Source organism: Orbicella faveolata, unplaced genomic scaffold (genome assembly GCF_042242905.1).
Source record: "Orbicella faveolata isolate gen_17 unplaced genomic scaffold, um_ofav_v1 contig_24, whole genome shotgun sequence".
NCBI lineage: Eukaryota > Metazoa > Cnidaria > Anthozoa > Scleractinia > Merulinidae > Orbicella > Orbicella faveolata.
Window position 1 is genome coordinate 33,600,265 of NW_028301552.1, and position 25,779 is coordinate 33,626,043.

At 38.5% G+C, this 25,779-nt stretch overlaps 4 protein-coding genes across 6 annotated transcripts; 2 read left to right on the forward strand and 2 right to left on the reverse strand.

Annotated features, from left to right (window-relative positions):
- The first annotated feature begins 63 nt into the window (after positions 1-63).
- LOC110056209 (arginase-1-like) lies at positions 64-11,146 on the forward strand. Of its 2 annotated transcripts, none has more exons than XM_089291745.1 (12): positions 64-246; positions 1,808-1,880; positions 3,768-3,883; positions 4,606-4,673; positions 6,110-6,170; positions 6,612-6,707; positions 6,826-6,863; positions 8,148-8,204; positions 8,351-8,455; positions 8,995-9,071; positions 9,404-9,463; positions 10,833-11,146. In XM_089291745.1, exons 1-12 carry the CDS (start codon positions 136-138, stop codon positions 11,006-11,008), a joined length of 1,038 nt encoding a protein of 345 aa, XP_089147871.1. In that variant the 5' UTR covers positions 64-135; the 3' UTR covers positions 11,009-11,146. The 2 variants fall into 2 exon arrangements, with proteins under 2 accessions (XP_089147871.1, XP_020618321.2); XM_020762662.2 differs by lacking the exon at positions 64-246 and adding an exon at positions 260-430.
- On the reverse strand, positions 7,471-7,842 carry LOC149111372 (uncharacterized). Its single transcript, XM_089291748.1, has one exon. It carries the CDS (start codon positions 7,693-7,695, stop codon positions 7,471-7,473), a length of 225 nt encoding a protein of 74 aa, XP_089147874.1. The 5' UTR covers positions 7,696-7,842.
- Positions 11,147-12,663: 1,517 nt separating the features above from the next.
- Positions 12,664-16,627, reverse strand: LOC110056212 (exosome complex component RRP46-like). 2 transcript variants are annotated; one of them, XM_089291747.1, is made up of 7 exons: positions 16,484-16,626; positions 16,241-16,354; positions 14,776-14,897; positions 13,956-14,096; positions 13,427-13,516; positions 13,110-13,196; positions 12,664-12,833 (listed from the first exon to the last, which is right to left on the reverse strand). In XM_089291747.1, exons 1-7 carry the CDS (start codon positions 16,596-16,598, stop codon positions 12,801-12,803), a joined length of 702 nt encoding a protein of 233 aa, XP_089147873.1. In that variant the 5' UTR covers positions 16,599-16,626; the 3' UTR covers positions 12,664-12,800. The 2 variants fall into 2 exon arrangements, with proteins under 2 accessions (XP_089147873.1, XP_089147872.1); XM_089291746.1 differs by lacking the exon at positions 12,664-12,833 and having other exon boundaries at positions 13,005-13,196; positions 16,484-16,627.
- Positions 16,628-16,901: 274 nt separating this feature from the next.
- Positions 16,902-24,903, forward strand: LOC110046310 (2-oxoisovalerate dehydrogenase subunit alpha, mitochondrial-like). Its single transcript, XM_089292103.1, has 9 exons — positions 16,902-17,025; positions 17,101-17,292; positions 18,419-18,505; positions 19,333-19,603; positions 19,859-20,003; positions 21,013-21,074; positions 21,278-21,419; positions 22,133-22,231; positions 23,692-24,903. Exons 1-9 carry the CDS (start codon positions 16,927-16,929, stop codon positions 23,939-23,941), a joined length of 1,347 nt encoding a protein of 448 aa, XP_089148229.1. The 5' UTR covers positions 16,902-16,926; the 3' UTR covers positions 23,942-24,903.
- The last annotated feature ends 876 nt before the right edge of the window (positions 24,904-25,779 follow it).

Below are 25,779 nucleotides of genomic sequence, written 5' to 3' on the forward strand. Positions count from 1 at the left end.
AATTTACAGTTTTCTGGAGAGAGAAGGGAAGGGATGTTATCTTTCCAGGATCAGAGCTTATGGATTAGTGAAAAAAAAAAAACATGATTTAGACAAATAGAAAGAAGATGCATCATGTCGTGATTATAGTAGGTAATGATTAGTGATTTTCTTGAAGATGAATTCATGGACCCTCTGGCTACTCACTCGCCTCACTCCCCATCAGGTGGTAAAGAACGAGAAAGAATGAGAAGAGTCCACTGGAAGGTGTGTAAGGGGGAGGGGAGACAAAGGAACCAAATCGCCATTATTTATCGCCATAACCATGACCGTTCCAATTGTGATACGCAGGCTAGGTTTAAGATCAACAATGAAGAAAATTGTCAGACTATGCCACTCAACAAAGCAAAAAGAGTTATTTTTGATCGGTGTTCCTTTCTCCGGCGGGCAGGTAAAGTACTAGACCAACTTAACATAAAATTTCGTTGGGTGAAATACACGATCGTGTTTGCGTAATGAACTGGAAAAAGCAATATAACCGTGTTACTCGTCCACTGCCGTAAACAAGTCCGATAGTGTAGTGTTTACATTTGTCGCATAAATCCTTCAGTCACTGTAGTAGCTTTTAGTGTTTATTTTGAAGTAAGCTCAAATTTCTAAATTTTAGTAACGCTTGCTTTCCTCCGTAAGGAATGACGAAATATTGAAAATATTTACGTTTCCTTCCATACACGTGGAAGATGTCACGCCAGTGACTCTTGTTTGTTTTGGTGTAAGACTTTTGTCTTCCAGAAGCGAAAAGACGTGGTTAGAATCACAGTTTGATGCGACGTAAATATTTTTGAGACTTCTAGAAACTGAAAACAAAAACTTGAAGTTTTCGATTCCCTATGGGAATTAAGCGACGCCGTTCAGGCCCTGAAATGCTATGTCCACGAAATAGATCGCCTTTAGTCGTTGACAAGAAAGCTTATCAAGAACACTTATACAAGCTTATGCTTTTCATTTGATACTTAAGTTATAAACCGGTGGTTTAATCAGTCTCAGAACATCTAAGCTCGCTCCGGCTACCGGGGAACTCGATAATATGGCAACCAGGGCGGTGCTTGTGAAAGCCTTTTCAATTTTTTGCCAGTAAAAAAAATTATAGTCAAAAAAAAATTCGCTTAAAAAAAACACACCATAATGAGAGCAGTAACAGCCAGATCCTTTTTTTAAATTATAGCCTCATTTCCAGTAGCCGTGAGTGCTATGGTCAATGTCTTGTTTGGGTTTCCTCGTCAAAAAAAGTGTACAACATGCCCATGCAGGTTGAACTCTATCCTCGTGATCAGCAGATCGGAGTGCATGCTTAGGATTTGTTACCACCTACCTGAAAGATCTCCTGAAATTATGCCTTACATCAAAACAATAGGAAAGCCAAAGGAACCGAGCACAGGAAAATCTTGACAGTGTTGTAGCCCGGGGGGGACAGTTATTTAAATCTTGAAAAAAAATGTCTATATTTTTGGATTTACACATCTTTTGATGTCAGGTATGTGTTTTGGGTGTAAAATTTCAGACTTCTGCATTTTTTTGAATTCGCAATATGAAGCTCTGTCGGATCGCCCCCCGTGCCCCCATGTGTAAATACCCCCTGGGTCTTGTACATGCACATCTTACTCTCAGACTGCAGGAAGCTTACTCATAGCTGGCTAAGGTGTGCCATTTGGAATGTGTTATGTTTAACATACATGTCAGCATTCTGTAATTTTCATGGCACACATTTTTCCAATGTTAATTTAAACATTATAATTTAAATAACTTTTTTGTTTGTTTTTTCTTGTAGCCAAGAAAAGGTGTCGAGGAAGGACCAGCACGTTTAAGGAAGCAAGGCTTAGTCAGTAAAATTGAGAAATTAGGTAATGCCACACTCTTTTCTTATTTCTTCTCAAATTAATATCCAAAACTGGCAGACATTTCCACATAAAGATCTTTGCTCGTGCTAGACTATTATTCTTCAGCAGTACAGGCATTCTGAAATCTCTAGCTAACAGTATTTATCTACTTGATATCAATTAGGGAAACTGCTGTAGCAAGTTCGTGAAGCTGACGTGAAGCATAAACTATGTAGCTGTTCATTTGACAGGAGCAAATTGGAACTTTGCTTTGCCAGCAATTAAAGGGCTATGTTAAGAATTTCACCTTCCCAAACTTGCTACGGTGGTTAATTTTCCCCAATCAGGATCAAGCTATTATAGCTATAATATGCTATTTCTTTGCCCACTGACCTAGTGATAGCTGATAGCTTCAGTTTATTCTGAAATCTGAGTATGACGAGTGCCCCAGGGGAACTCCCATATAAATAGGACGGGGGGTGCTGGTCGTACCTTTTAGGGGTTAAAAAGTGATTTTGGTACCTCTTAGGGTGTTCAGTCTCATGAGGTCCACAGCGGGAGCTTTAAGAGCATTTGAGCAGAAAAAAACATATGACAGGAGATATTTGACAATAACTTAACAAGTAGAAAGTATTAATGAAGCAATCGATCATCTTTAACGCTATTACAAATTATAAAAGTTAATGTGTTGTTTTAGAATTGGTGCCTCTTAGGGGTGAAAACATTTCCAGCGATGCCCACAAAACCCCTCAGGCATTCTTTTCAAAATTTCCGACAAGCACCCCTTTCCTTTTCATATGGGAGTTCCCTTCTGCCAGGAACAAGTAACCACTGTGTGGTTACAGAAAGTATCCATGCCCATAGTTGATAACAGGGCATAGGCAGAATCAACTTATTCACCTCCTCTTAGAAGTCCACATCGATAGCAGCAAGTTTCAAATTTATAAGAATTTTATCAGTCTGCTCAATTTTGCTTATAAACATGAAGTCTAAAACTACTACACTATTACATGGTGTTATTACTACTATCTTAAAAGTCACAATCAAATATCATAGTAGAAGTTAGTAGTAATAATACCATGTAATAGTGTAGGAGTTTTAGACTTCATGTTTAGCAAAATTGAGCAGACTGATCAAATTCTTATAAATTTAGAGCTTTTTATGTCATAATGCTCCACGCCCTTCTTTTAGTTTGCATAGGAATTCAATTATGACCCATTAATGCCCAAAACTTCAGAGAAAGAAGAAAATATCGCCATTTTGTAGGTGATTTCAGGTCCATTCACAATAATGGCCAAGAGTGTTAAATGGCTTAGCCAATCAGATTGCAGCATCTGCATTTGTGTGCAAGTAGAATTCTAAGTATGCAAATGCTGCAGTCTGATTGGCTCAGCTTCTTGTATACTATCAGCTATTAGAGTGCTGAGTGACGGAAGGTTGCCCATAATAGCAATATTATCTTGTTTCTCCACTGTTTTAAGGAAGATTTTGAAATATTACTAATAACTAATTAAGACAATTTGATTAACGAGAACACTAAAGAAAAGCAATTGCCTGTCAAAATTAACTGCAACTTTAAAACGTCCAAATTTTTCAAATGAACTGACAAGCACACACAAACAACTTAAACAACAATTCAATCCACATGCAATTCTGCTACAGCATGAAGTAAAATTGCAGAAATAATATTATTGGAAATTGCTAATTCGAAAGAAATTTTATTAGTAAGAATTGTGCTAAAACCATAAGATTGTTTGGTCTTCATTTTTATAAACTTACCGGTAATCATACTTCTTGTTTTACAAAAACAAGAAAAGTAGAGGATTAATGATTCTATGTCTGTATATTTTTATTTCATCTGTCGAGACAGAACTAAACCAGACTGGGTTATTTCCCCCTTTGCTTGAACAGGGTACAAAATATCAGATTATGGAGAATTACAAGTACCTGACATCAAAAATCAATATTATAGTTTAAGCAACACCTTGGTGAAAAATCCATTGGAATGTGGCGCTGTGTCAGAGAAGGTAGGCTAACATGGCTGGATGCAGTATAGACAAAACATGTGGCAGGTGAAAGCTTAAATTAGGCTTTTTCCAAGTCCTGTTCTTCCTATGTTTCAAAACAAGTCCTGGGGCCCATTTCTCCAAAGCCCCAGGACCTTTTCAGACCTACAAAATGCCATTTCTGGATAATCTGTATCTAAAACAGAGGTGTATAGAGGGGGTCTGTATACATCTGAAACTTCTTGTGTGAACTCATGGGGAACCTCTGTTCATATTGGGTGTACATGTGGATCCATACTGGTTTCCTCCATTTCACAGAAACTGGTCAGATTTTTCAGAATTACTCAGAAACCCCCTGAAAGGGGACCAGACTTCAGGGATAAAAAAATCCAGAACATTTTCTAAGGGAGCATGGCCCTCGGGACCCCTCTAGAAGGCACTCATCGTTTCTGAAATCATTCACCATATATTTTAGATCTGTGCCTGCATATTAAAGATATTTTGAGATTTCAAGGTGTGAAAACTTTTTGGGACCTTCGAGAAATAGTCCACTGGTGTGACAGTAAAAGTGAAAACATTTGTGATTGGTGGTACATCAAAGCGAATAATTTGCTTTGATGTACCACCAATCACAAATGTTTAATTACAATTATTGTTCTCTATGGCTAGTTGATTATTTTATCTTGTGAACTGTCTGGGAACATCCATCACTCATTATTGTTACTCATATCTTCATCTGACAGCTTTCCCAAGAAATAGCAAAAGCTAGTCTGGAAGGGAAGCTATCTCTTACAATAGGAGGAGATCACAGGTAACTAAAGAAACTATTCCACCTCTCCTCTTCAGACCAACTGAGCAGACCCCGAATCTAGAATTAGTTGGCATCACTCTGTTGCACCTTGCCTTCATTATTTGATCTTGCTTGATTCACATAATTCAACATCCTTGGCCAGGGTTAATTTCTCCAAATGTGAAGTTTAAAGCCTTCTTAGGTTGTGCTAGGACTTAAATCCATAATTTGTCTGTAAATTTCAGGGATGACAGTCTTATTTACACACTCATTTTGTCAATGCTAGATTGAATCAGTATAAAGGAACTGTAATCAAATCAAGCCAAGATAATAGGATGATAGGAAAACTTGGAACACAAGCGCCTGACATATTGTAAAAAAATAATACCCTGTGGAGTAAGAAAAAATCGTCCTTGTCAGGTGCAGAAATAGTACTCACCTCTGAGGCAGACTAGCTATAAGGAGTAGGGAATGTATATGAGACCATGGCCATGGCCTTTACTGCAGAGTTGGAAACAAAAGTGATACCTTACACTCACTGCCACATTTAAGCTTCCATTTAAGCTTCCATGAGGAAAAATGTGTCAAGTCTAGTTGGGATGGGATGGAATTAAGTGGGAAATCATAGGCCAAGCAGTTGTGGATATACTTACAGAGGGCAGAATCGCACCTTCCCAGTTCAGAAAATAAAAGTAAATGGTCTGAAGAGGGTTTAACCTTTGGCTGGTTTACTATAGGTCTCAACAGTAATCTGGTTTGCAAGGCATGTAACTTCTGCAGGCTTTGCATTGATTACTAGAAATGGAACAATGTGATTATCCGTGATGATTTTTTTCCATATCTTACCCACACTTGATAGCTGAACTTGGTTCTTACCAACACTATAGCTGGATCAGTTAGGCACTGAGAAGTCAGGGTATAAAGAATGACAGCCTTGATTGAAGAAAGAGGGACAGAGTGATGCCATTTGGCCCTTTAAATGCACCAGCGACATTTGAGCATCTGAGAAATGAGTGTTCAGTAGTATGGAGTACACTTTTGATTGCAAGATTGCACATTTAAACATCTAAGGCCAAGAGTTGCAAACACGGGAGCACCCAGTCTGAAGGTGTATCCAAAGGCATGTTGACTCTCGAAATGTCTGTGGCCAAGCTCCTTATGATATGCTGTGTGATCAGTGTCTGTTATGTGTATTTCCTGACTAATTGTTCCAAGTGAAGGGTTTGAAAATACCTAGATGAAGGTCCATTAAGGAATGATAATTAAAACCAATTCAACACAGCTGGAAATCTCCATCTTAACCAGAAAGTTTTAACTCTCATAATTTATGTCCCTTGTTGTAACTCTTGTCTTCCTGTTCCGTGATTTTTAGTTTGCAACAATGTAATACTGTCAGCCTGAGTGGGCTCACCTGAAACCAATAAGATACCGATTGATTTGTTTTTATTTCTCTGTAGCATTGCAGTTGGCTCAGTATATGGCCATGCATCTGTTACAAAAGACCTGGGTCTATTGTGGGTAAGTATATAACCCATAAGGGGTACAGTTTGAGTTTTAGACAGAGCAATAAAGACTGACAGTGAATAGAGAACTTTACAGAGTTTTCATGTGCAGTAAATTAAAGAAAAAAGATTTAGATTTGTGGAAATAAAATGCCTATATTTCAAACTTGTCCACAAATGAAAATTACATTAACTAACCTGAAAACCATTCACTGTTACAAGTTGGCACAATTTATTGCATTCTTGTTGATGTTGTTGGACAGCTTTAACAAGACGATCTTGATGCTGAAAAAATGTAAATAAATTATTCTGAAGGTGCTTTACATTTTTGTAAACAAACAACATATTAACTGTACCTTTCATAAGATCATGTTGGATCACAGAATGTTGGTCATACATTCAGTCTTCAGGATTAGGTAATTTGTAAATATACAGGTTTTACTGTCCCCTTTATTAGGTTGATGCTCATATGGATATTAATACTTCAGCAACAACCAAAAGCGGTAATCTGCATGGAATGCCTCTCTCAATGTTAATCAAAGGCATACCAGAGGTTTGGCTCATTTCTTGACTTTTTTTCTCCTTCAGCCAGTGTGGCTGCAGAAAATCGTTCATGTCTACTGTTGCAGATAAATTACCACATGTGGTTGAACTCAATCTTAATTTTGCAGTTTCAAACCATTCCTGGATATGAATGGTGTTCACCATGGTATGTTTTAAGAAAGACTGATTCTGACAAATATATACAGTATGTAGCTTATTAATAAAACAAATTGTCCGTCACCCCGTTTTTGCTAACTTCAGCTTGACAACTGAGGACAAAAGAAAATTATTTGAATGCTTTGGATATGGACAAATTATCATCCCACCTTCACTATCTCTATCATTGCCATTCCTATCGTCATCATCATCTTCAGCCTCAGCCTCATCCTTCTCCTTATCCTCACCCTCATCCCTTGCCTCATCCTCATCTCTTTCCTCATCCTCAGCTTCACCCTTCCGCACATCTTCAGCCTCAGCCTTCTCATTATCATCAGACTCAGCATCATGCTCACCCTCAGCCCCATCCTTATCCATCTCCTTATCTTCATCCTTATCCTCAGACTCATTCTTAGCCTCAGCCCCATCATCATCCTCAGCCTCATCCTCGCCCTCATCCTTGCCCTCATCCTCAGCCTCACCCTTCCCCACATCTTCAGCCTCATCCATCCCCTCATTGTCAGACTCAGCCTTATGCTCGACCTGTCTCATCTTCATCCCTTTCCTTATCTTCATCCTCACCCTCAGACTCATTCCTATCAGCCCCATCATCATCCTCACCTCATCTTAGATTCATTCTTGTCCCTTGTTCTTTGTTCATTTGCCTCTTCCTTAGCACCATCATCATCCTCAGCCTCAGCCTCCTCCTCATCTTTCTCTACATCCTCATGCTCATCCTCATCCTTGTCCTCCTCATCTTCATCTTCATCCTCAACCCCATCATCATCCTCAGCCTCAGCCTCATCCTCAGCCTCATCCTCATCCTTTTCATCCATCTCCATATCCTCAACCTCATTCTTCTCCTCATTGTCAGCCTCATGATCATCCTCAGTCTTGTCCTTCTCTTCATCCTTACCCTCTTACTCATATTCATCATCATCATTTCTGCAAGTTCTTTGGCTAGACTGGATTCACACTAAACAATTAATTGTCATTAACTCAAATTGTAGCCATCTCAACATCCAAACTCAGGAGTGTGGCTAGGTTCTAATGCAGCTTTGGAATTTAGGCTAGATATTTGTTGTAAGCTTATCACAAGCAAAAAGGTTGTATGGTGTAATTAAATTAGTCAAGAAACGGATTGCAGTGTTAAGAGGTAAAATAACTACTTAGATATTAAAATATTTTTAAGCTACTGTTGTCAGGACGTGCTTAATGAAATGATTCTTCTACCTCAGGTGATGGGCATTTTTAGCTAAGAACTGACAGTTTTTTTCTGTTTGTTTGTTTGTAGTTTGTCTCCTAAAGATATAGCTTATATTGGACTAAGAGATGTGGAGCCACAAGAAAGGTGATCATGTTTGTACCTTACGAACATGCATGGCATAATTATAATCATTGTAACTTGAAATGACAAGGTTTTGTGTACTGCAAGCTACAGCTACCTTGCATGATAAAATATACTTGAATGTTTATTACTACATTACTCAATTTTAGGGAGATATGTGAACAGCTAGGAATTGCCTCATACACCATTGATGACATTGACAAAGATGGAATTGGAGAAATTATTGAGAAGGCTCTTGAAAAAATTAACCCCAAGTAAGTTGCACAGAAATCAAGCCTAAAAATGGAAATAAGAGTGTTTCTGCTTATTATTTTTTCTTCATGTGCACCCTAAAAGATATTTTGACAGCCAAAAATAGTGGCATTTCATCATGGACACCCTAAGTGAGACCAGAATTCCATCATTTGCACTGCTAAGCAAGACAACGAACATCCCTGACCTTTTCATGTGATTTACCAAATTTTGAGCCAAATTAATCAAGTTTCCAAAATGATTGGAATTGCACCACACCACTAGATACAGCACAGTGCTGCTTGAGCAGCTGGCCGCAGGTCTCTTTCAGTTCATGTTTGCATTGAAATTTTGAAACTTCATCGACTCGTACCGGTATTTGACAAAAAAAATCTGTACTCAAGCTGCTGGCACGAGATGGAAATTAATATGAGACAATTTCTGACAGACTACTTTAAAGAGAATGTTGCGCAAAATTGTAACTAAATGATCATTCTCAGTTTTTATCCAATCATTCACAACTTATTCAATTGTTTCTCTCTTGTTGTTTTTGCTTTGCCAGTGGTGATCGTCCAATTCATGTCAGTTATGATATTGATTCACTGGATCCAAAAGAGACTCCAAGCACTGGAACCCCAGGTGGGACTTTCAATTTTGTCTCAGTCAGCTCTCCTTGGAAAGAGTCAGGCTTAGACTTCTTGACGATATTCCTGTTTATATGTTCAGAAAATAAAATTGATGGTTTTCCATTACCCCCAATTCCTGAACCCTATTCATTTGAATGAGTAAATTGGCCATTAATCAATCTATTTTCAACCTGAAGAATAACTAAACCTTTTTGCCGGTAAATAAACACTTTAACTGAAAATAACGGAATGCCCTGTTAGTATTTGAATGATGAGTAAATCAAAACAAGAATGCCTTGAAAGCATAAATAAAATTGTTATGACAATTATGTATTTCTGTTTCAGTGCGAGGAGGGCTCACACTGGATGAAGGGATTTACATTGCTCAGATAGTAGCTCAAACAGGTGACTGTGTGTTTGAATTTACTATGTTTTGCATCACGTGGCTTTTCCTTTGAGAAGTTGAACATTTTCAGTTGATTTAGCTTAAGTTGCTTTAGGTTAAGTAGCCCAACCCACAGGAAGGGTTTTCCGGTTGGATCTCCCCCCTACCCAACCCCTCAGGAAATTCCAGCTAAGTTCTTGAATCCTCAACTCCCTACCCCAGGAATTTGCAATGACTTTCCATGGGCAAGTCATGGATACTTTTTTTTTTTAGCTACAAGAGGATTTGTGTACCTTAATATCTTTAAGTAAATACAATCAAACCTCTGCACAATGGCCACCTTGGGAACAGAGGAAAGTGGCTGTTGTCAAGAGATGGCCATTATGGGGAGGTATATTAGGGGTGTCATATAACCTGCTTTTTTTGGTGGGTGGGTACAACATTTCTATGTTTAAAAACTGTGTTTTTGTAGCAAGAAATATCTAACATAATAAAAATATATCTAAAACAGAAACCAAACAGAAACAGTGACTAGACGCACGGTACAGATCAAGTTTTGTGACCTTTTACAATATAAAATGGGGTTTTGTATACACCGTTCGTCAGTCGCTGATTAACTGGCCGTTATGGAGAGATAATTTGGGTCATTTGGGATGCACTTTGATGGCCATTGCTGGTATGAACACATGGCCATTGTAGAGAGGTTAACATAAGAGTGAATGGTATGGACTCTCTGCCAGGACCACAAGTGGTCATTGTAGAGAGGTGGCCTTTGAAGAGGGATGGCCAGCTGGGGGTACTCCCTTATATGGGCTAAATAGGTATGTGCGGCCCCAAAGGGTAGGGTTTTTCAGCCATTTTGGTCATAAATAGGGTATTGATTTTGGCCATTTTGGTTACAAATAGGGTATGGTTTTAGCACTCTAGTCTTGAATTGGGTATGTTTCTTAGAAGCTACATTTTCATCTTTATCGATAAAACCAGCAACAAAAGCCCTTCATAACTTATGTTTGGGGCAACTGTGTCAGCCGCGACGGTTGTAAATAGGCTATCAAATTTTTGGACAGGTCATAAATAGGGTAGCAAAGAAACGCAGATTTTGGTCATAAATAGGGTAAGGGTTTTGGGAAGTGGGCCGCACACCCTCACCCAACTTTTCTGGAAGCACCCCCTCCCCCTCGGGCTGGCCATTAGTGGAGGTTCAACTGTATTTCATATCACTGTTTAGTGTAAATGCTGCCACAACAGACACAATGTCAGTGTGACAAACCAAAAGACTTTGCACATGAATTAGGAGAAGGGGGCTTAATGTGGTCTCACTGTTTTGACATAATTTTACAGAGTCATCAAAAATGCAGAGTGATTTGTAATCTGATGTGTTCCCTTCAGGGTGCCTCTCTGCTGTTGACATGGTCGAGTTCAATCCTGCAATAGGAACTGAGGAAGAAGTAACAAGAACGGCCAAGAATACAATGAAGCTCATTCAAATCTTGCTGGGCAAGAAAAGCCATCTTGACAAAGCTCCATTACCTCCAGTTGACGACAGCGAAGCTTCAAGTGCATAACAGAGGGGTGAGAGATATACAGAGGATTCAGGACAAGGTTGCTGGCCAAGAATATTTACACGGTGTAGCCTTGTACCGGTACTGATAATTTACAAGGCCTGGTGATATGTTTAATTATTGCTGCAGGTGTTTTAAACATCTCATTGTAAGGTATAAAGATTTACAACAATCTGGCTTGAATCAAATGATTTTGTTAACCTCAGGTGACTCCAGATTTGCTTAAAAGTCTAGGGGACCATCATTAAGTGTTTCATTTGCCCAATATCTACTATCAAACAAAAGTTGAAGGTAACCATAGATGTTGGAACGTGTGAGAGACTTCTTAAACACACATCTTTTGTTTAACAATACATGTTAATGTGGGCAGCTCGTAGACTAATGAGCTGCTGGTAAACTATATTATTTTGGATATCGACAGTAATTGCTAAATATAAAATAATAACAGTATATGTCCACAATATTTATACACATATGATATGTTAATATATTAAATACCTGAACCACTGCTATGCAGGGTGATTTGGTGAGAGCAGGATTTTATTGAGAGTATACTAATCCTATTTTTAGCTAAACATGTTAGAACAAAATGGTAAAGATGCATATTTATTGCTGTAAAACCTGCTTTGTACATAAAGTCAGCTAAATGAAATTGCTAATAAAATTAACAGTTAATAAGAGCAAGTCACTGGAATGTTAACAAAATATTTATATACTGTTCCTGAACCATTGTTAATAAAATAAATAGCAATGAGAAGCTTCAGCAAGTTTCAGTGCATTTTTACTTATAAAAATAAATAAAGAACGACTTGTTTGCTCAAGAAAGATTAAATGTGTGATTCCCTAGCAAGTCAACCGCAATGTGATATGCCTTACAATGCCGACTCGTCAAGTCCAGGTCAATGGTTTGTATGACCTCTTTGTCTGACGTTAATTCCCTTGTTAGAAATACACTGCCACTGAGATCTCTCAAAAACTATCAAATATACATTTTCTTTTTCATTTTTATTATGTACTAATAAAAGTAGCTCTTTCTTACTTTGTTTTGCAATACACACAGAGATCACTTCTCAATATTTGCTTTCAGACTAAATTTAGCCAATTGTATATTTGTATTATTTTCCACAGCCCGAAACTTCCCAGTTTTTCTACTCTCCCTTCCCTTCAGCCCTTTCTCTCTCTCTCCAACCCCTCTCCTCACAAATTTCATCACTGGGCCTTCCAGCCCCCTTCTCCTGCTCCAATGTATGACAGGTCATCAGTACAGATTGCACTTTACCACCATCACAAGGTAGCTACAAAACCAGCTCTTCCCTTTAAGGAGAAGTCAAATGACTGCTCCAAGCAGTCCATCACCGGCATGAATGGTAACAAGTGGTATCCTGATCATGAGTTGAAAGCTGAATGTCCCAATGTAATGAAAAACTTGCGTTGCGAACTTAGACATTCCTGATTTTTTTGTCCTGTTTGTCTGAATTACCAACCATATTATTACTATACCACTGAATTGTTTCAAAAGGACGGCATCGCTGATCTTTACAGCAAACCACGTCATTGGCCATCACTTGTTATTGTTCATTTCTTGTTAGTGGAAGTTGGCCATAATCTTCTTGCCCTATGATATGAATCCTTTGGATTAACATGATCACTGAGCACTTGAATCACAAGAAAGCAGTGAGCTGTGATTTGTAAAATACAGAGTTAACCAGCATACCATACCCAGCTCAAGTAACACATGAGTTGGTCCTATGTAGTTTGTCAACTGCAAACCTTGCTTGATGCCATGATGTTTAAATTAGGCAATGTTTATGTCCATGAACTTTGCATCCTGTTGAGAGAAAAAGAAATCATAATTACATTAAATGCAGTATATTAGTGTCTCATTGAATGTGGCCAAGAATCATTCAGACAAATTCAGTTTTTGTATACAGTACAACTTTGTTGCATGTGATGACGGTATGTTACAACATGCCAAAAAACATTTTTTTATGTGTCATGACTAGTCAGCTATTGTTAATGAAACACAGATTAGTTTGAGCACAACTCTACAACATCTTGTTCCTGAAAATATGACTGAAAAGGACATCAATGTAAGTTGTTCTACCTTGGAAAGCTTTCTTTCGATAGACAGCCTGAAGAAGTCAAAAAGTTTGGTAGCAGCACTCCGACATGCTTCTAAGCACTTCTCATACTGAAAAAGATCACTTGAGTTGATAACTAAAATTATTAATACGCTAGTGTAATAAATTGTTACATAATAACTATACTGAATATTTAATATCATAAGATAACCGACATTCGTTTTGCATAATTCTTTTTTGTAATAACAACTTGGAAAATCAAAAGACAGAATAAAAAAGGATGACTTTCCTAGGTTTTGAATAAGCTGTCTAAGTGAATGTCTAGTTTTTAAATTTTTACCTCTTGTACTGTAAAACTGCCTGTTGTGGAGGATGTCATCACATTTTTATTGACACTATCAAAAGCAAAGGTCATCACCGCTGAGGCTGACTGTAAGAAAAAAGAGTTTTATAATTTCCCTTTCTGTGACTGTATAAATGAATTGTACATGAAATATCATTTCTGAGTGTATAAAATTTCTCATTCAGTGTCTTAATACATATCATGCATGTCCAATGTAATGTGGCAGCTACATGTACTTCAAGTATTTGTGCTGTATAAATGAAAGAAAATCACTTCTGGGTGCTACAAAATAATGCACCAGACTGCACGGTCTCAAGACATGCAGATTTTCAAAACATTTTTCAGTCCCTGCACCTTGTACTCTATGTAGGAGGGAGTAACCCACTCAGACACTGTTCCCCACAAGGCTGCTACCATCTTGACTGAATAGTGCTCCGCCTAGTCTTTATGAAATCCCCCTGCTGCTTTATTTCAATTTGAGACACCCTTATTATTTGAATGTAAATGGCACCTTCTAGCAATATACCTTTTCTTGTTCCAGAGTAGGATCCAATTGGATGTCTCCATTTTCACTCAAAGCACAAGACACAGAACAAACCAGACACTTCATTGGGAAACCAGCATCAACCATAGCCATGCAGGCAGCATTGATGGCACAGGACAGTAGCTTTGCCAGTTAATGAAAGCACACAAGTGCATAGACTGATAATTTATTAGGTCAGAATTAGAATGGGAAATATATTAGAAATGTAAACCAGTCCTGATACATTTGGTATGTTGGTCTGTTGGTTAGCACTGTATTAAGATCAGAAGGTTGAGTCCTTGCCCTTGTGAGGAATTGTTTGACAAGATCAGAATTTTTTTGTTGATAAATATTAAAATTGTGCAATGTACCTGTAGCCATAAAATAATGATGTAGGAAACTGTTCCCTGAAAAAAATGTAAAAGAATATATTCACAGCCTTACATCTGCATGATCTGATGTACAGTGAATTAACCAAGACAAAGCATATTTTGTTGATGATGAATGAAGAAACAATAAACTCTAGACCATGAGAAGTCTTAAAATGTCTGGCAAAAACTTGATCAAATTTTATCAATCAACAAAAATCACATTTTAAAAAACCCAGCCACATAGCAATGAAAGAAATTGACAAATAAAACTTAATGAAAAATGAGAATATCCAAAATCTGACACAGGCAAACTGAGTTGAATAGTATCAATGTTGGAAGTAGCAGGATGGTACATTCTAACACTTACACATGTTGGTGGTTAACTTGTAATGACCTAACATCCCTTACAGACTTGGCAACCTGACTATAAGTGACAATATCATTTAGGATACTGATCCACAGTCCTGAACAAGCTGTATGACAACAGTCAGGGATGATCTTGGGTGTCTGGAAGTCAGTACAATTGGATCACAGCTATTACGTATAACCCTCTCCATCAGTTTTTCTGCACAGCCTGCGGATTTAAGAAATTTGCAGCAACTGAAGACCAGTTATTCAACACTGCGTAGTCTCAAGTTCAAAACAAAATGGGTCTATGTCAGCAATTCTTTTGAACAGTATGTTGGTCACTAAATTTGTTAGGTTGAAAACCTTTTAGCTTTGCCATGCTGACGAAGGTCTGCTATATAGACTGTAGGTGCTCTGACACTCCTATCCACTGGGGGGGAAAATATGATTTAATGTAAGGCAAAAACCTTGGGGGGAAGAAATCACATACAAAAGTTACAGGCTACAGGTGATCATTTAAAATTTTGAAAGGAACTCCAGAAAGTTACTATAATTCTGTTTTGTATAGGAATGGCTCAAATAAAATTTTGTGGACCCTTGCAATCTTACAGATACAAAAGAAACTGTTTATTACTTTCATACCTATTTAGCTAGCGGATTTTGGGTAAATTTTAGATACTTTGAGTATTTGACAATTGGATCAGCAAAGACGTTTTAGGGAGTGACCCTAAAAGCCAAAATGGTGGATTGACAGAACAGGGGAGCTGTCATTCCGCTGTTCCGTTAAAATCCATGCTAATTAAGATCAGATATCCAAACCTCCTTCACGGTTGATTGTCTGTAATTTAACTTGATGAACTATTAATGAGTACAAGAAAGTATCTTCTCAGACTCATTAATAATTCATCAAGTTAAAACAAAGAAAATCACAACCATGAAGGAAGTTTTGATATCCAGTCTTACTTAGCATAGATTTTGATGATTTTAGTTCTCAGTTTACTCCTTACTTTTTGTTTTGATTGAGAAGATATATCAAACACTCCAGACAGTGTTTCATCGGCTATCCAAACACCTTGAATTTCGACAAAAATACTCCGCTGCACGTCAACTCTCTTCTCAGTGTTTTGATATCCCGATGAAACACTGTCTCGAGGGTTTAAAATATATTACATCTGGGTTTATAAAACTGGCCATATTTTGGAAGATATTTCCTGGTGTCAGTTGCAGTTTTGTTTCACCAAACAAAACACCTTCACAATTGAACCAGCATTTTCCAAAATGTTTCCCCTCAAAAATCTGGGAATTGAGTGAGGTAAGTGTCCCGTCATTTACACGGTCTTTTCTTGGGCTGGTTTGACTAGCTATATACTTTTTGAAAGTGTGTCAGTTTAGGTTGTAGTAGCTCAATTTTTTTTCAGCTAGGTGTAAGAAGTTAGTCTGTAGGCGTGAGTGAGTAAGATACTGATGTTTTCAACAGCGCAGGCACGAGAGTTGGTGGGGATAGTTCTTTATTTTGGAGATACAACCATAAAGACCATAAACAGTGTCTTTTTGGTCAAAACTGCTCACCTGGCATACCAACTTTGGGTCTGAAAACAACTTCCAAGGTAGCTTTATCTATGAGTTCTTTGCTTGCTCTGACCTCTGCGGGACCATATGCTGCCGCAATCACTTGAGTATTTCCTGAAACAGTGATATTTAGCAACCCATGGTGATGCCATGCCAAGAACGCGTGTAAACAATATATATGCCAGCCTATGATTAGTTCAATTAACTTTGATAACGTCGGGATAAACAAATACGAAATATTACCTTGCATAAAGCTTGCTGATCCGTCTGTTTTGTTCAAAAGACTCTGTTCACATCGCATAGATCTTAGTTCTGATGAATAACGTGGAAAATTCTCATCCAAAGCTTCGTCCGCCATTTTGAATTTCTGGATATGTTTGCGGGCTCACATGAGAATTCTGGACATTGTAAATTTTAGTAGGGTAGGGTAAGGTTAGGTTGTCATCAAAACTTTTTTTTCATAATGCCTTTCAAATGAATTCTCTAGCAATTTTTAAAACATTATTCCCCGCAAATATATTGAACTCAACCTCTACAGTTACAGCGTATAAGAGAGTAAGCAACAAATGCTCTCCCTTCTTCCAATAAAATCACATACACCACTCCCAGAAATATCCAGCCCTACCCGTCCCCTGGCCTACCTGTGACGAGTTTTCTAGTCACCAGGGGTACGCTAGGGTACTAAGATGGCTGCCTCAACGTGGCTTGTAAGAGCAGTGCTTCCTCGCTTTGGCAGCAAATTTTTCCATCTTAAGACACTACCCAATACCTTCAAGACCTTAAGAGTAAGTTAACTGTGTTATCTTCCTTTCTTGATCAGGAAAATATCAGCAATGATTTTGCTAATTCATCTTCTACAGTTGAGTTCGTACAGCACTGGAGCGGGAAATCCCGAACATGAACATCAAGACAAGCCAAGATTTCCGGGCGCTCTGAATTCATATTACACCGAAAAGTTGGAATTCGATGATCCAGACGATGGCGGAGTTATTCCTGTGTATCGTGTCATGGATCGGAACGGAAAAGTGTTTGATGAAGCACACGATCCTAAGGTAAGCTTAAATTTAAGCTTATATTCGAACATTTATTTAGCCTGTTGTAAGATCGATCTATTACAAATCTCATAAATTTAGTGCTAGACCTTAAATCCTATATGTATACCCGGGAAGGCCGAAATCTTACAACGTAATGGCGAATTTTTGAGCCAACGTTTGTTTGTTTAGAAATGAAACGCGACACTTCGACGTCGGTTTGGGGGAGTGTTGGAGGTTGGGTCAACACAGATGTTGCATAATTTAATGTTCCATTATTGTCTGTTCTTCCACAAAACACAATCGCGCACTTGTTGTTCTTTAAACAGAAAATAATCATTTGGTAGGGGTTAAAACGCATAAAAATTGTACATTTTGTACCGTAATCCTTTATGTGGTCTACTACTGACAGCAATTCACCATCGCCACAGTCTATTCTTTTTTTACCTTACATGGTGTCATATCTATTAATTATTGTATTTGCATTCAAACTGTATATTCTTTTGATGGGAACTCTGCAGTGTTGCAGCGCAATGTCCTAAAATAAATTGATATTTTTCTCAAAGCAACTTGCAACTTTCAGCTTGGGCAAGTAACCAAGTTCTGTTAGACTTCACTCTCTCCTTATATAGAATGAAATAATACTTCTTCTATGTCAATGAAGCAGAAAGTAGTGTCCCTTGGAAAGTTTGAGTTAAAAGTTGATAGGTTGGATTAAAAGATTTCTTAATTGGGAACTGCAATTGCATTTGCGAAAATTTATGGTGGCTTTGAACCCTATGTACAGAATTTTTTTAAACTTTGCCAAAAGTGTGTTCACCAATGATTGGGGAGTTTTCTGATACCATGATTGTAGTGTCAAGTGATAAAGAGTGGTTCTAACAACCCATCAAAATCTAAGTGTTGGAAACTGTTTTGAGCCACCTTAAACTCAATCCGTTGCTTCTTTCTCAAGGTACACTTGTTTGCCAGTTTCTCAATGTGATGTGATTGTTTGCAAGAAAAACCAACACAAATATAATTATTCATTATAAATAGAATTAAATTTCTATATTTCTATTAGCGTCAAAATCATTGACTCACTTCTGAGGTTAAGATCACTGATATTTTGAGTTCTTTTTTTTTCAATTTATTTCATGCTTTGTAGCTGGACAAAGAAGTAATACAGGATATGTACAAGAAGATGACTCTGTTGAATACAATGGACCGTATACTATATGAGTCTCAGCGACAGGTAATAAATAAGTGATAAGACTGAGTGATGTTCACAAATATTTGTCTCCAATAACTTCAAGGCAACATGATCCATTAGACCCTGGGGGGAGGGATCGACTCCCATATAAAAAGTTTACTCGCTATGAAAAGGATGGGCATGCTTGTCAGAAATTTTGAAAAGAACCTCTAAGAGGTACCAAGATCCTGTTTTGTGGGCATGGCTTGAAATTTTTTTCACCCTTAAGAAGTACCATTTCTACACCATTGACCTGACACTGACTTTTTTCAGCTCAATGCCTTAAAAGGTACTGCAAAAGCTCCCACTGTGGGACCTTTTGAGGTTGAACACCCTTGGCCCAAGAAGTATCAAATCAGCATTTTTAACAGCCAAAAGTACGACAACCACCCCGTCCTTTTTATAGGAGATTCCCCTCCCTGGGATTGAGAGCTTCTTGAAGTGGACAATCTTTAGTCCAGATTTAATACCTGGTTAGAGAGATATTTCTTTGCAGGAGAAGCTTAAGGTTGACTATTAGTGAATGGTTACAATTTTTATGTTATGATTACCTAGCAAACACAGGGGTTGACAACTGTAACAAGCATTGTTTGACAAGTACTCTTTAGCAATGAAGGTAATTCCAAAAACTTGGTGTAGTGTCAACTTTAATTTTTATGTTTCCCGCCTCTTGATTCCTAACAATCTTAAAAATTCCTGGCAAAAATCTGCTGTTGTCCTAAAATAGCATTTTTATTAGAATTATTACTCTTCATGATAAGCCCTAGTGAGAAATCCATTTGATAAACATTTGAATTGTCTATGAAATTTTTTTCTTTATTTCCAACAAGGGGCGTATATCATTTTATATGACAAGCTATGGTGAAGAAGCGACACATTTTGGTAGTGCAGCAGCCCTTTCATCCGAGGACGTTGCACTTGGTCAGTACCGTGAAGCTGGTGTCCTGCTATGGAGAGGATTCACATTAGATAACTTTATGAACCAGTGTTATGCAAATCAATATGATAATGGCAAGGGTCGGCAGATGCCTGTCCACTATGGTTCAAAAGATCTCAATTTTGTCACAATTTCTTCTACCCTGGCTACTCAGATGCCTCAAGGTTAGTTCACTATTGCAAGGTTTAGCATCAGTCTTCTTAAGTTATAGTGGACCTGTTGTTTCAGTGTTGTATGATTGTATATTTGTGCACTCATAATGTTATTGATGTTAAATATATTAGTTAATTGCTAGCTTGCTTGCTCGCTTGCTCCCTTCCTTGCTTCCTAGCTTTCTCGCTTATTTACTAGCTATTATCAAGTCTATGATAAACAGTTACTGTTAGTAGTTAATTTAATTTTCTAAAATTTTATTTGAGCCTCTGGATATGGCTATGCATTAAAACGAGCAGGCACTGGGAATTGCATCATCTGTTATTTTGGAGAAGGAGCTGCCAGTGAAGGAGATGCCCATGCCGCCTTTAACTTTGCTGCAACTCTGGAAGCTCCTGTCATTTTCTTCTGGTAAATAAAAACAGGAAAAATATTCAGTATTTATCCAAAGCTTAATGAGTAAAAATATGTCTAGTTGTTCACTCTTCATATGTTAATGGCTCCCAAACATGGTGTAACATAATTTTAGTGTTTACGTATTAATTTAATAGTTTTGTGTCACATGAAGTGGGAATGCCATACAGTTTGATGACAGTTTTGCAATCCCCTGTGGGAGCATCTTCCCCTGTAAAATACTGTAAATCCTCGAATTAGCGCCCAGGGCGCTTATTTCAAATTTAGAGGGAGACGAGGGGCGCTTATTCAAGGGGGGGCGCTTAATCGAAGGGGGCGCTTATTTAATTTTTCCCAAATTATTCATGGCCTGACATGATCATTTTTGTAATACATCATCTGCACGTAAACAACAACATAAGCTGTTTTTCGACATAAAAAGCTGATCCTAAAGTTTAAATTGTGGCACCGTTAATACTTGTAATTTTTTTCCAAACTTAACATGTTCACAAACCGAAACAATGCACTAATCTAATACTACACGACGAAAACTATAGATCCTTTGTTGTCTCATTACTCGTCCACAAAATGGGGGAAAGGGAGGGGGCGCTTATTTGAGGAGGGGTGCTTATTTTAAATTTTGGCCAACTGGACGGGTGCTTATTTGAAGGAGGTGCTTATTTGAGGGGGCGGGGGCGCAAATTCTGGGATTTATGGTATTTAAAATTGAGGTCCTCGGAAATGGGATTTCTGGCATTCTGAGGCCAAGCCACCATGTTATAAACATGTCATTTTTTTTTATTTAGGGGGTTTGACCGAACCCCCCAAACCCCTCTTAGATCTACCCCAGAAGTAGGCAAAGAATGAGCAGATGAATGGTGCATGCTGTTGATTCATGAATGTTCCAACTTAGTTTGAATGGAAAAATCCTGTTACCTTATGGTTACCCAGGGTCAACAGTTAGACATGGTAATTACCTAGGACATGGATATTGTGTCTAACAATGATATTTCATCTTATTCAACAGCCGTAACAATGGTTATGCCATATCCACTCCTACCATTGATCAGTACAGAGGGGATGGAATAGGTTTGCGATTTTTTCTTCAGGTGCATGCATGGCTAATGTTTGTCACCAACTAAAAATAGAATATTCTTGATAGGATCTCTTCACTCTATTCTCAGCTTCTATAAAGTCTATCTAAAATCTTAACCAAGCAAATTTCATACCAACTTTAGTAATTATTTTTACTCCCCCTGCATGATTTAACTTTGTCTGATATCTGTGTGTAGCTGGACGTGGCAGGGGTTATGGGATGAAAGCAATTCGTGTGGATGGTAACGATGTCTTTGCCGTTTATAATGTCACCAAAGCAGCTCGTGAGATTGCAGTGAATCAGTCAAGACCAGTCATGGTTGAGGCTATGACTTACAGGTTAGATAGAGTAGTGACTGTTAAACAATTACAATGCCTGGAGGACTCCAATGTTAAAATGTCAGAGCTGATTGTCATCTTGCTTAGGCTTGTAAATCGTGAATTCTGATCTCGCTTAGTGTGCTCAAGGGAACACCACTATTGACAAATGTTTGCACTCAAAGATATAGTAAAAAAAAATGCTGTCATATCCTTTTTGAAGTGGCATCTTTCATCCGGGTCAAATAAAGGTTATTAGCTGTACCCAGATAGGTCTCCTTTAGAGGTTGAACTCCAATTTTTCAATTATGAGCATCCCCTGTCTTTTCACATGGGAGTACCCCTGCCCCTGGGGATTATTGTTAATTCAAAAAGTTGATTTTGATGATTCAGGAGTTGAAGGATTTTTATGTGAAGTACTGTACCTGCTGTAAGTAAGTTAGCATATATTAAGTAATTCAAAGTAATCCTGCCTTCAGGTGGGCCTGAAAATTCAGTATTTTGTATTAACCACCATAGCTACCTAAACACATTTTCCATTTCATTCTGAGGAAAATTATGCAAGTTCTTGAATATTGCTGCTTTGTCCTTGAAAAGTCCCTGAATGGCCTGAGATCTGGGGTGAACCATGTTTACTTCCTTCCTCTTAAGATTACTTGATCTCACCTATCTTGAGCTTTGTAAGCAGCATAAGAGTAAACAATAAATAATTACAATGTAATATGTTTTCACAGAATTGGCCACCACAGTACAAGTGATGATTCCTCGGTGTACCGCTCTCTAAAGGAAGTCAATTACTGGGACAAAGAGGACCACCCTATTGGGAGGCTTAGGTATGTGCTTGGAGTAACCAACTCACAGAACAGCACCAAATTATTGTGCAACACGTATCAAATTGGATACTTCCAGTTTTCTCTGTGCCTGTATATTATCTATGTTTTACAGTGTTTCCTAGCCCGAGATGGTTAATATATCAAATTTCACATCCACAGGCCCGGGTTGTAAGCTCTTCGCAGGGTCATCATGTTGTGTTTTAGGCCCCGGCCAAACGATCGCAACATTTCGACGCAACATATCGCAACATTGTTGGGAGCAACATGTTGCGTGCGTTTGGCCACCCTGTTGCGACGTGTTGCAACATGTTGGGTGTTGTTGGCTCAAATTTGAAAATGGTCAAATTTTTCATGCAACATTTGCGGATGTTGCATGATGTTGTAGCCGTTTGGCCAGCACAATGCAACAATGTTGCGCCCAGGCATGCGCACTTGTTCGATTTTCAATACCCAACATGTCGCAACACGTCGCAACAGGATGACCAAATGCGCGCAACGAGTTGCGCCCAACAATGTTGGGATATGTTGCGTTCAAATGTTGGCCGGTGCTTGCAAATGCTGGGCCAACAATGTTGGGATATGTTGGGTTGAGATGTTGCGAACGTTTGGCTGGTGCTTTATAGGCAAGACGCTTAATTTCACCTCGCCTTCCTCCACCCAAGTGTATCAGAGTGTATAAATGGCTACTAGTTTTTTTATTCGGCGTTTGGCCTTATTAACTGAATTATTACCTCATAAAAGTTGAGAGTGAAGAAGAAATTTGGTACTGAAGAAGAAAAGAAGATTTAGGCTAGCAGATTTATACTAAAACAATTAAATCATTCATAAAAATGAAGAAATATAGCCTTTATTTACCCACGGCAGTAAGTGCTAGTGGGGCCGAGCAAACAACTGAAACAAATAATTCAAATTGAACATAACATTGTTAAGAATCCCAAAACAATTGGCTATTTACAAGCGTGGCCAAGAATTTGAACTCGGGGCTACCGAGGAACAAATCCAGGTAGTGAGCGGAGCTCCAACCGGGGACCGCTGGACTGGAAGTCCGACGCGCTGACCGTTCGGCCACGCTGCCTCTATACTAGCCTGCAGAACAGGCGTAATTTTTTTGCGTATTTCAGGCGAACAGAGGCGAAAGCGAGACGAACGCGCACGAGGGGAAGAGCGCGAAAAAAATAACGCCTGTACGCATACCATTGTTCAAGCTGTTCCGACGTTCAAATATGAACTCGGCTACCCAATTGGTTATTTTTTTCGCGCTCTTCCCCTCGGGCTCGCCTCGCTTTCGTCTCTGTTCGCCTAAAATACGCAAAAAAATTACGCCTGTTCTGCAGGCTGCCTCTATACGTGCTGCTATACGTTCTGCCTCTATACGTATTTCTATACGTGCTGTGCCCATGCAATAGTAATCCCGAGTTCATAATTTAATTGCTAATTATAAACTGACATTTATTATCCAGACAGTACATGGAGAACAAAGAATGGTGGGACACTAACATGGAAGAGGAGTGGAAGCGTGATGCCCGTCAGCAAGTCATGGCAGCCTTTTCCAGAGCTGAAAAAGCTCTCAAACCACCTGTCAAAGAAATGTTTCAAGATGTATATGACACTGTGCCTTCCCGCCTGAAAAAACAGCACCAGGAGTGTATGGGTCATGTGGCAAAATATCCCCATGAGTACCCCACTGAACTTTATGCCAAAGACGATTAATCTTGAGGCAAACTCGATCCCAGACTCTCTCTCTCCTTTGCCTTCCCTTGTCTTTAGGGACGCAACGGAGAGAGAGCGTGAGATTAAGGTTGATCTCCAGGTTCGAAGCTCAAATCGAATAATGTAAGGACAATGCTGTTTGTGTACGTTCAAAGAACGATTAACTCGTTTTAGGAAAATCTAAAGCACAGACATGTTCAAATGTTTACAGTACAAGCTAACTTTTTGAACGTCACTAATAACTTCAGTTAAAAACTGTTGTTTAAGAAAACGAGTCTACCCTCTTGGGCAGTGAAATCAAGGCTGGGTCAAGAACAGGCCTATGTCTACAGAATCTAAAGGCCTTTTGCTTCTGTAAGAATTCTGTAAACGGCCATGATCTTTGGAGAGATTGCATTTCTGTGATATTTATTTCAGTAAGATCATCAAGGGCTTCTTTACAGCAGGATGTTTCAATCATAGGCCAGGTGTAGTGAGTAAACGAAATTAAGTATTTAAAGTATTTCTGCAAAGTAGACCAATATTTTTTAAGCCGTTCTATTTTAAACTTTAGCGTGGGAAAATCTTTTTGGACGAATCGCTGTGCATCTTTGGTTGGTAACATAGCTTGTTAGTCATGGACAAACGAGACGTCACAGAGCTAAATGTTATATGTAAGCATGATTATCACATGCTACTTCTGTCTTCTGGCTTGTAAAATCCTAAGATGTATTTAATGTACCTACAGTCAGTATTTTTTAATTGTAAGTCGGAAAAAAAAAGAAAAATTTTAAAAAGATAGTTTTTCTACTATTATTTTGAGTCTGACAGGTCTTTGATTTTCACATAATTCAATCCTCAATCCGTACGTATAATGTTTTCAAAGAATGCATTAAACTTCTGGAATGTAACCTTTGTAAACTTATTTTCGATATTAGTGAAATCAACGTGGCATTAAAACAAAACAAACTTGACAAACTAAATTTAACACTGTTCTTTAATGATTTACCAGAAAAAAAGAGAATATTGGCTGGATCTGGATGCTGAACATTTACTTGTTTGCTCAAGTGAGACACCCAACTCCACCACCCCTTCACCCCCACCACCCTCTACTCCGTCGATTTTTTTTTACTCGCGCCCCAAATCACTTTAGTGCGAACAGAACGCGAAAACGTCTCTGCACGTAAAGAAGCGCACAACAGATGACTCAAGAAAGGTTGAAGAATAAGAGAGTTCATCCCTCATATAGACATTATTCCCAAGGTAATCTCTCTAAAGTTATTTTTAGACATCGTACTTAGCTCTTCCGCAGAAAATGTTGCCATGCGTGAAAGTTCGGCGGAACCAAGTGACAGCCAGAAATACGTCTGTGTTCGCGGGCTACCACGCGCGTTGTGTGGGTGTTTCGTGGTGTTCGCCTGGCAAACTCGGCGTCGCAGGATTGCTTATTTCCTGAGAGGTGCGCGTGATGATCTCATCCAAGGAATAATTGGCTACCATGCATGTAAATAACTTTAGAGGAATTACCTCCTCTCTTAGGAAAATATAGCGAAAAATTAGACACTTTCGGCTTTTACCATCACCTTGGCTAGTGTAAAGTGGGCACAAGTGTCAATTTATTTTCCTCTTTTGGAGAACATTGTAACACATTATATTCTAATTACTGCGGTGATGCGCTATTGCTAAGATCGGTTTTTTGCGCTCAAGAAAGCCATGTGGTTGCAGGACCCTTTGACTTTAAGTTTCTTTTCCTCGTTTTAGCATTACTAATAAAGACAGAAAATGAGAGAAACAGTTTTGAATGATCATCCTTTATTTCTCCTCTTGTCACATTGTTATTTCAGTTCAATTACTTCCCC

Excerpts from the sequence above, each read along its gene's own strand:
- LOC110046310 (XM_089292103.1), top strand. The coding sequence starts at position 16,927 with ATGGCTGCCTCAACGTGGCTTGTAAGAGCAGTGCTTCCTCGCTTTGGC. Across the intron at positions 21,075-21,277 it reads GTACAGAGGGGATGGAATAG|CTGGACGTGGCAGGGGTTAT; the intron begins GTTTGCGATTTT and ends ATCTGTGTGTAG. Across the intron at positions 21,420-22,132 it reads GTTGAGGCTATGACTTACAG|AATTGGCCACCACAGTACAA; the intron begins GTTAGATAGAGT and ends ATGTTTTCACAG.
- LOC110056212 (XM_089291746.1), bottom strand. The coding sequence starts at position 16,598 with ATGGCGGACGAAGCTTTGGATGAGAATTTTCCACGTTATTCATCAGAA. Across the intron at positions 14,898-16,240 it reads ACCCAAAGTTGGTATGCCAG|GCTGTGCAGAAAAACTGATG; the intron begins GTGAGCAGTTTT and ends TTAAATCCGCAG. Across the intron at positions 13,517-13,955 it reads CTACTCTGGAACAAGAAAAG|TCAGCCTCAGCGGTGATGAC; the intron begins GTATATTGCTAG and ends TTTTTCTTACAG.
- LOC110056209 (XM_020762662.2), top strand. The coding sequence starts at position 305 with ATGACCGTTCCAATTGTGATACGCAGGCTAGGTTTAAGATCAACAATG. Across the intron at positions 3,884-4,605 it reads GTGGCGCTGTGTCAGAGAAG|CTTTCCCAAGAAATAGCAAA; the intron begins GTAGGCTAACAT and ends TTCATCTGACAG. Across the intron at positions 9,464-10,832 it reads TCAGATAGTAGCTCAAACAG|GGTGCCTCTCTGCTGTTGAC; the intron begins GTGACTGTGTGT and ends TGTTCCCTTCAG.
- LOC149111372 (XM_089291748.1), bottom strand. The coding sequence starts at position 7,695 with ATGGAGATGGATGAAAAGGATGAGGATGAGGCTGAGGATGAGGCTGAG.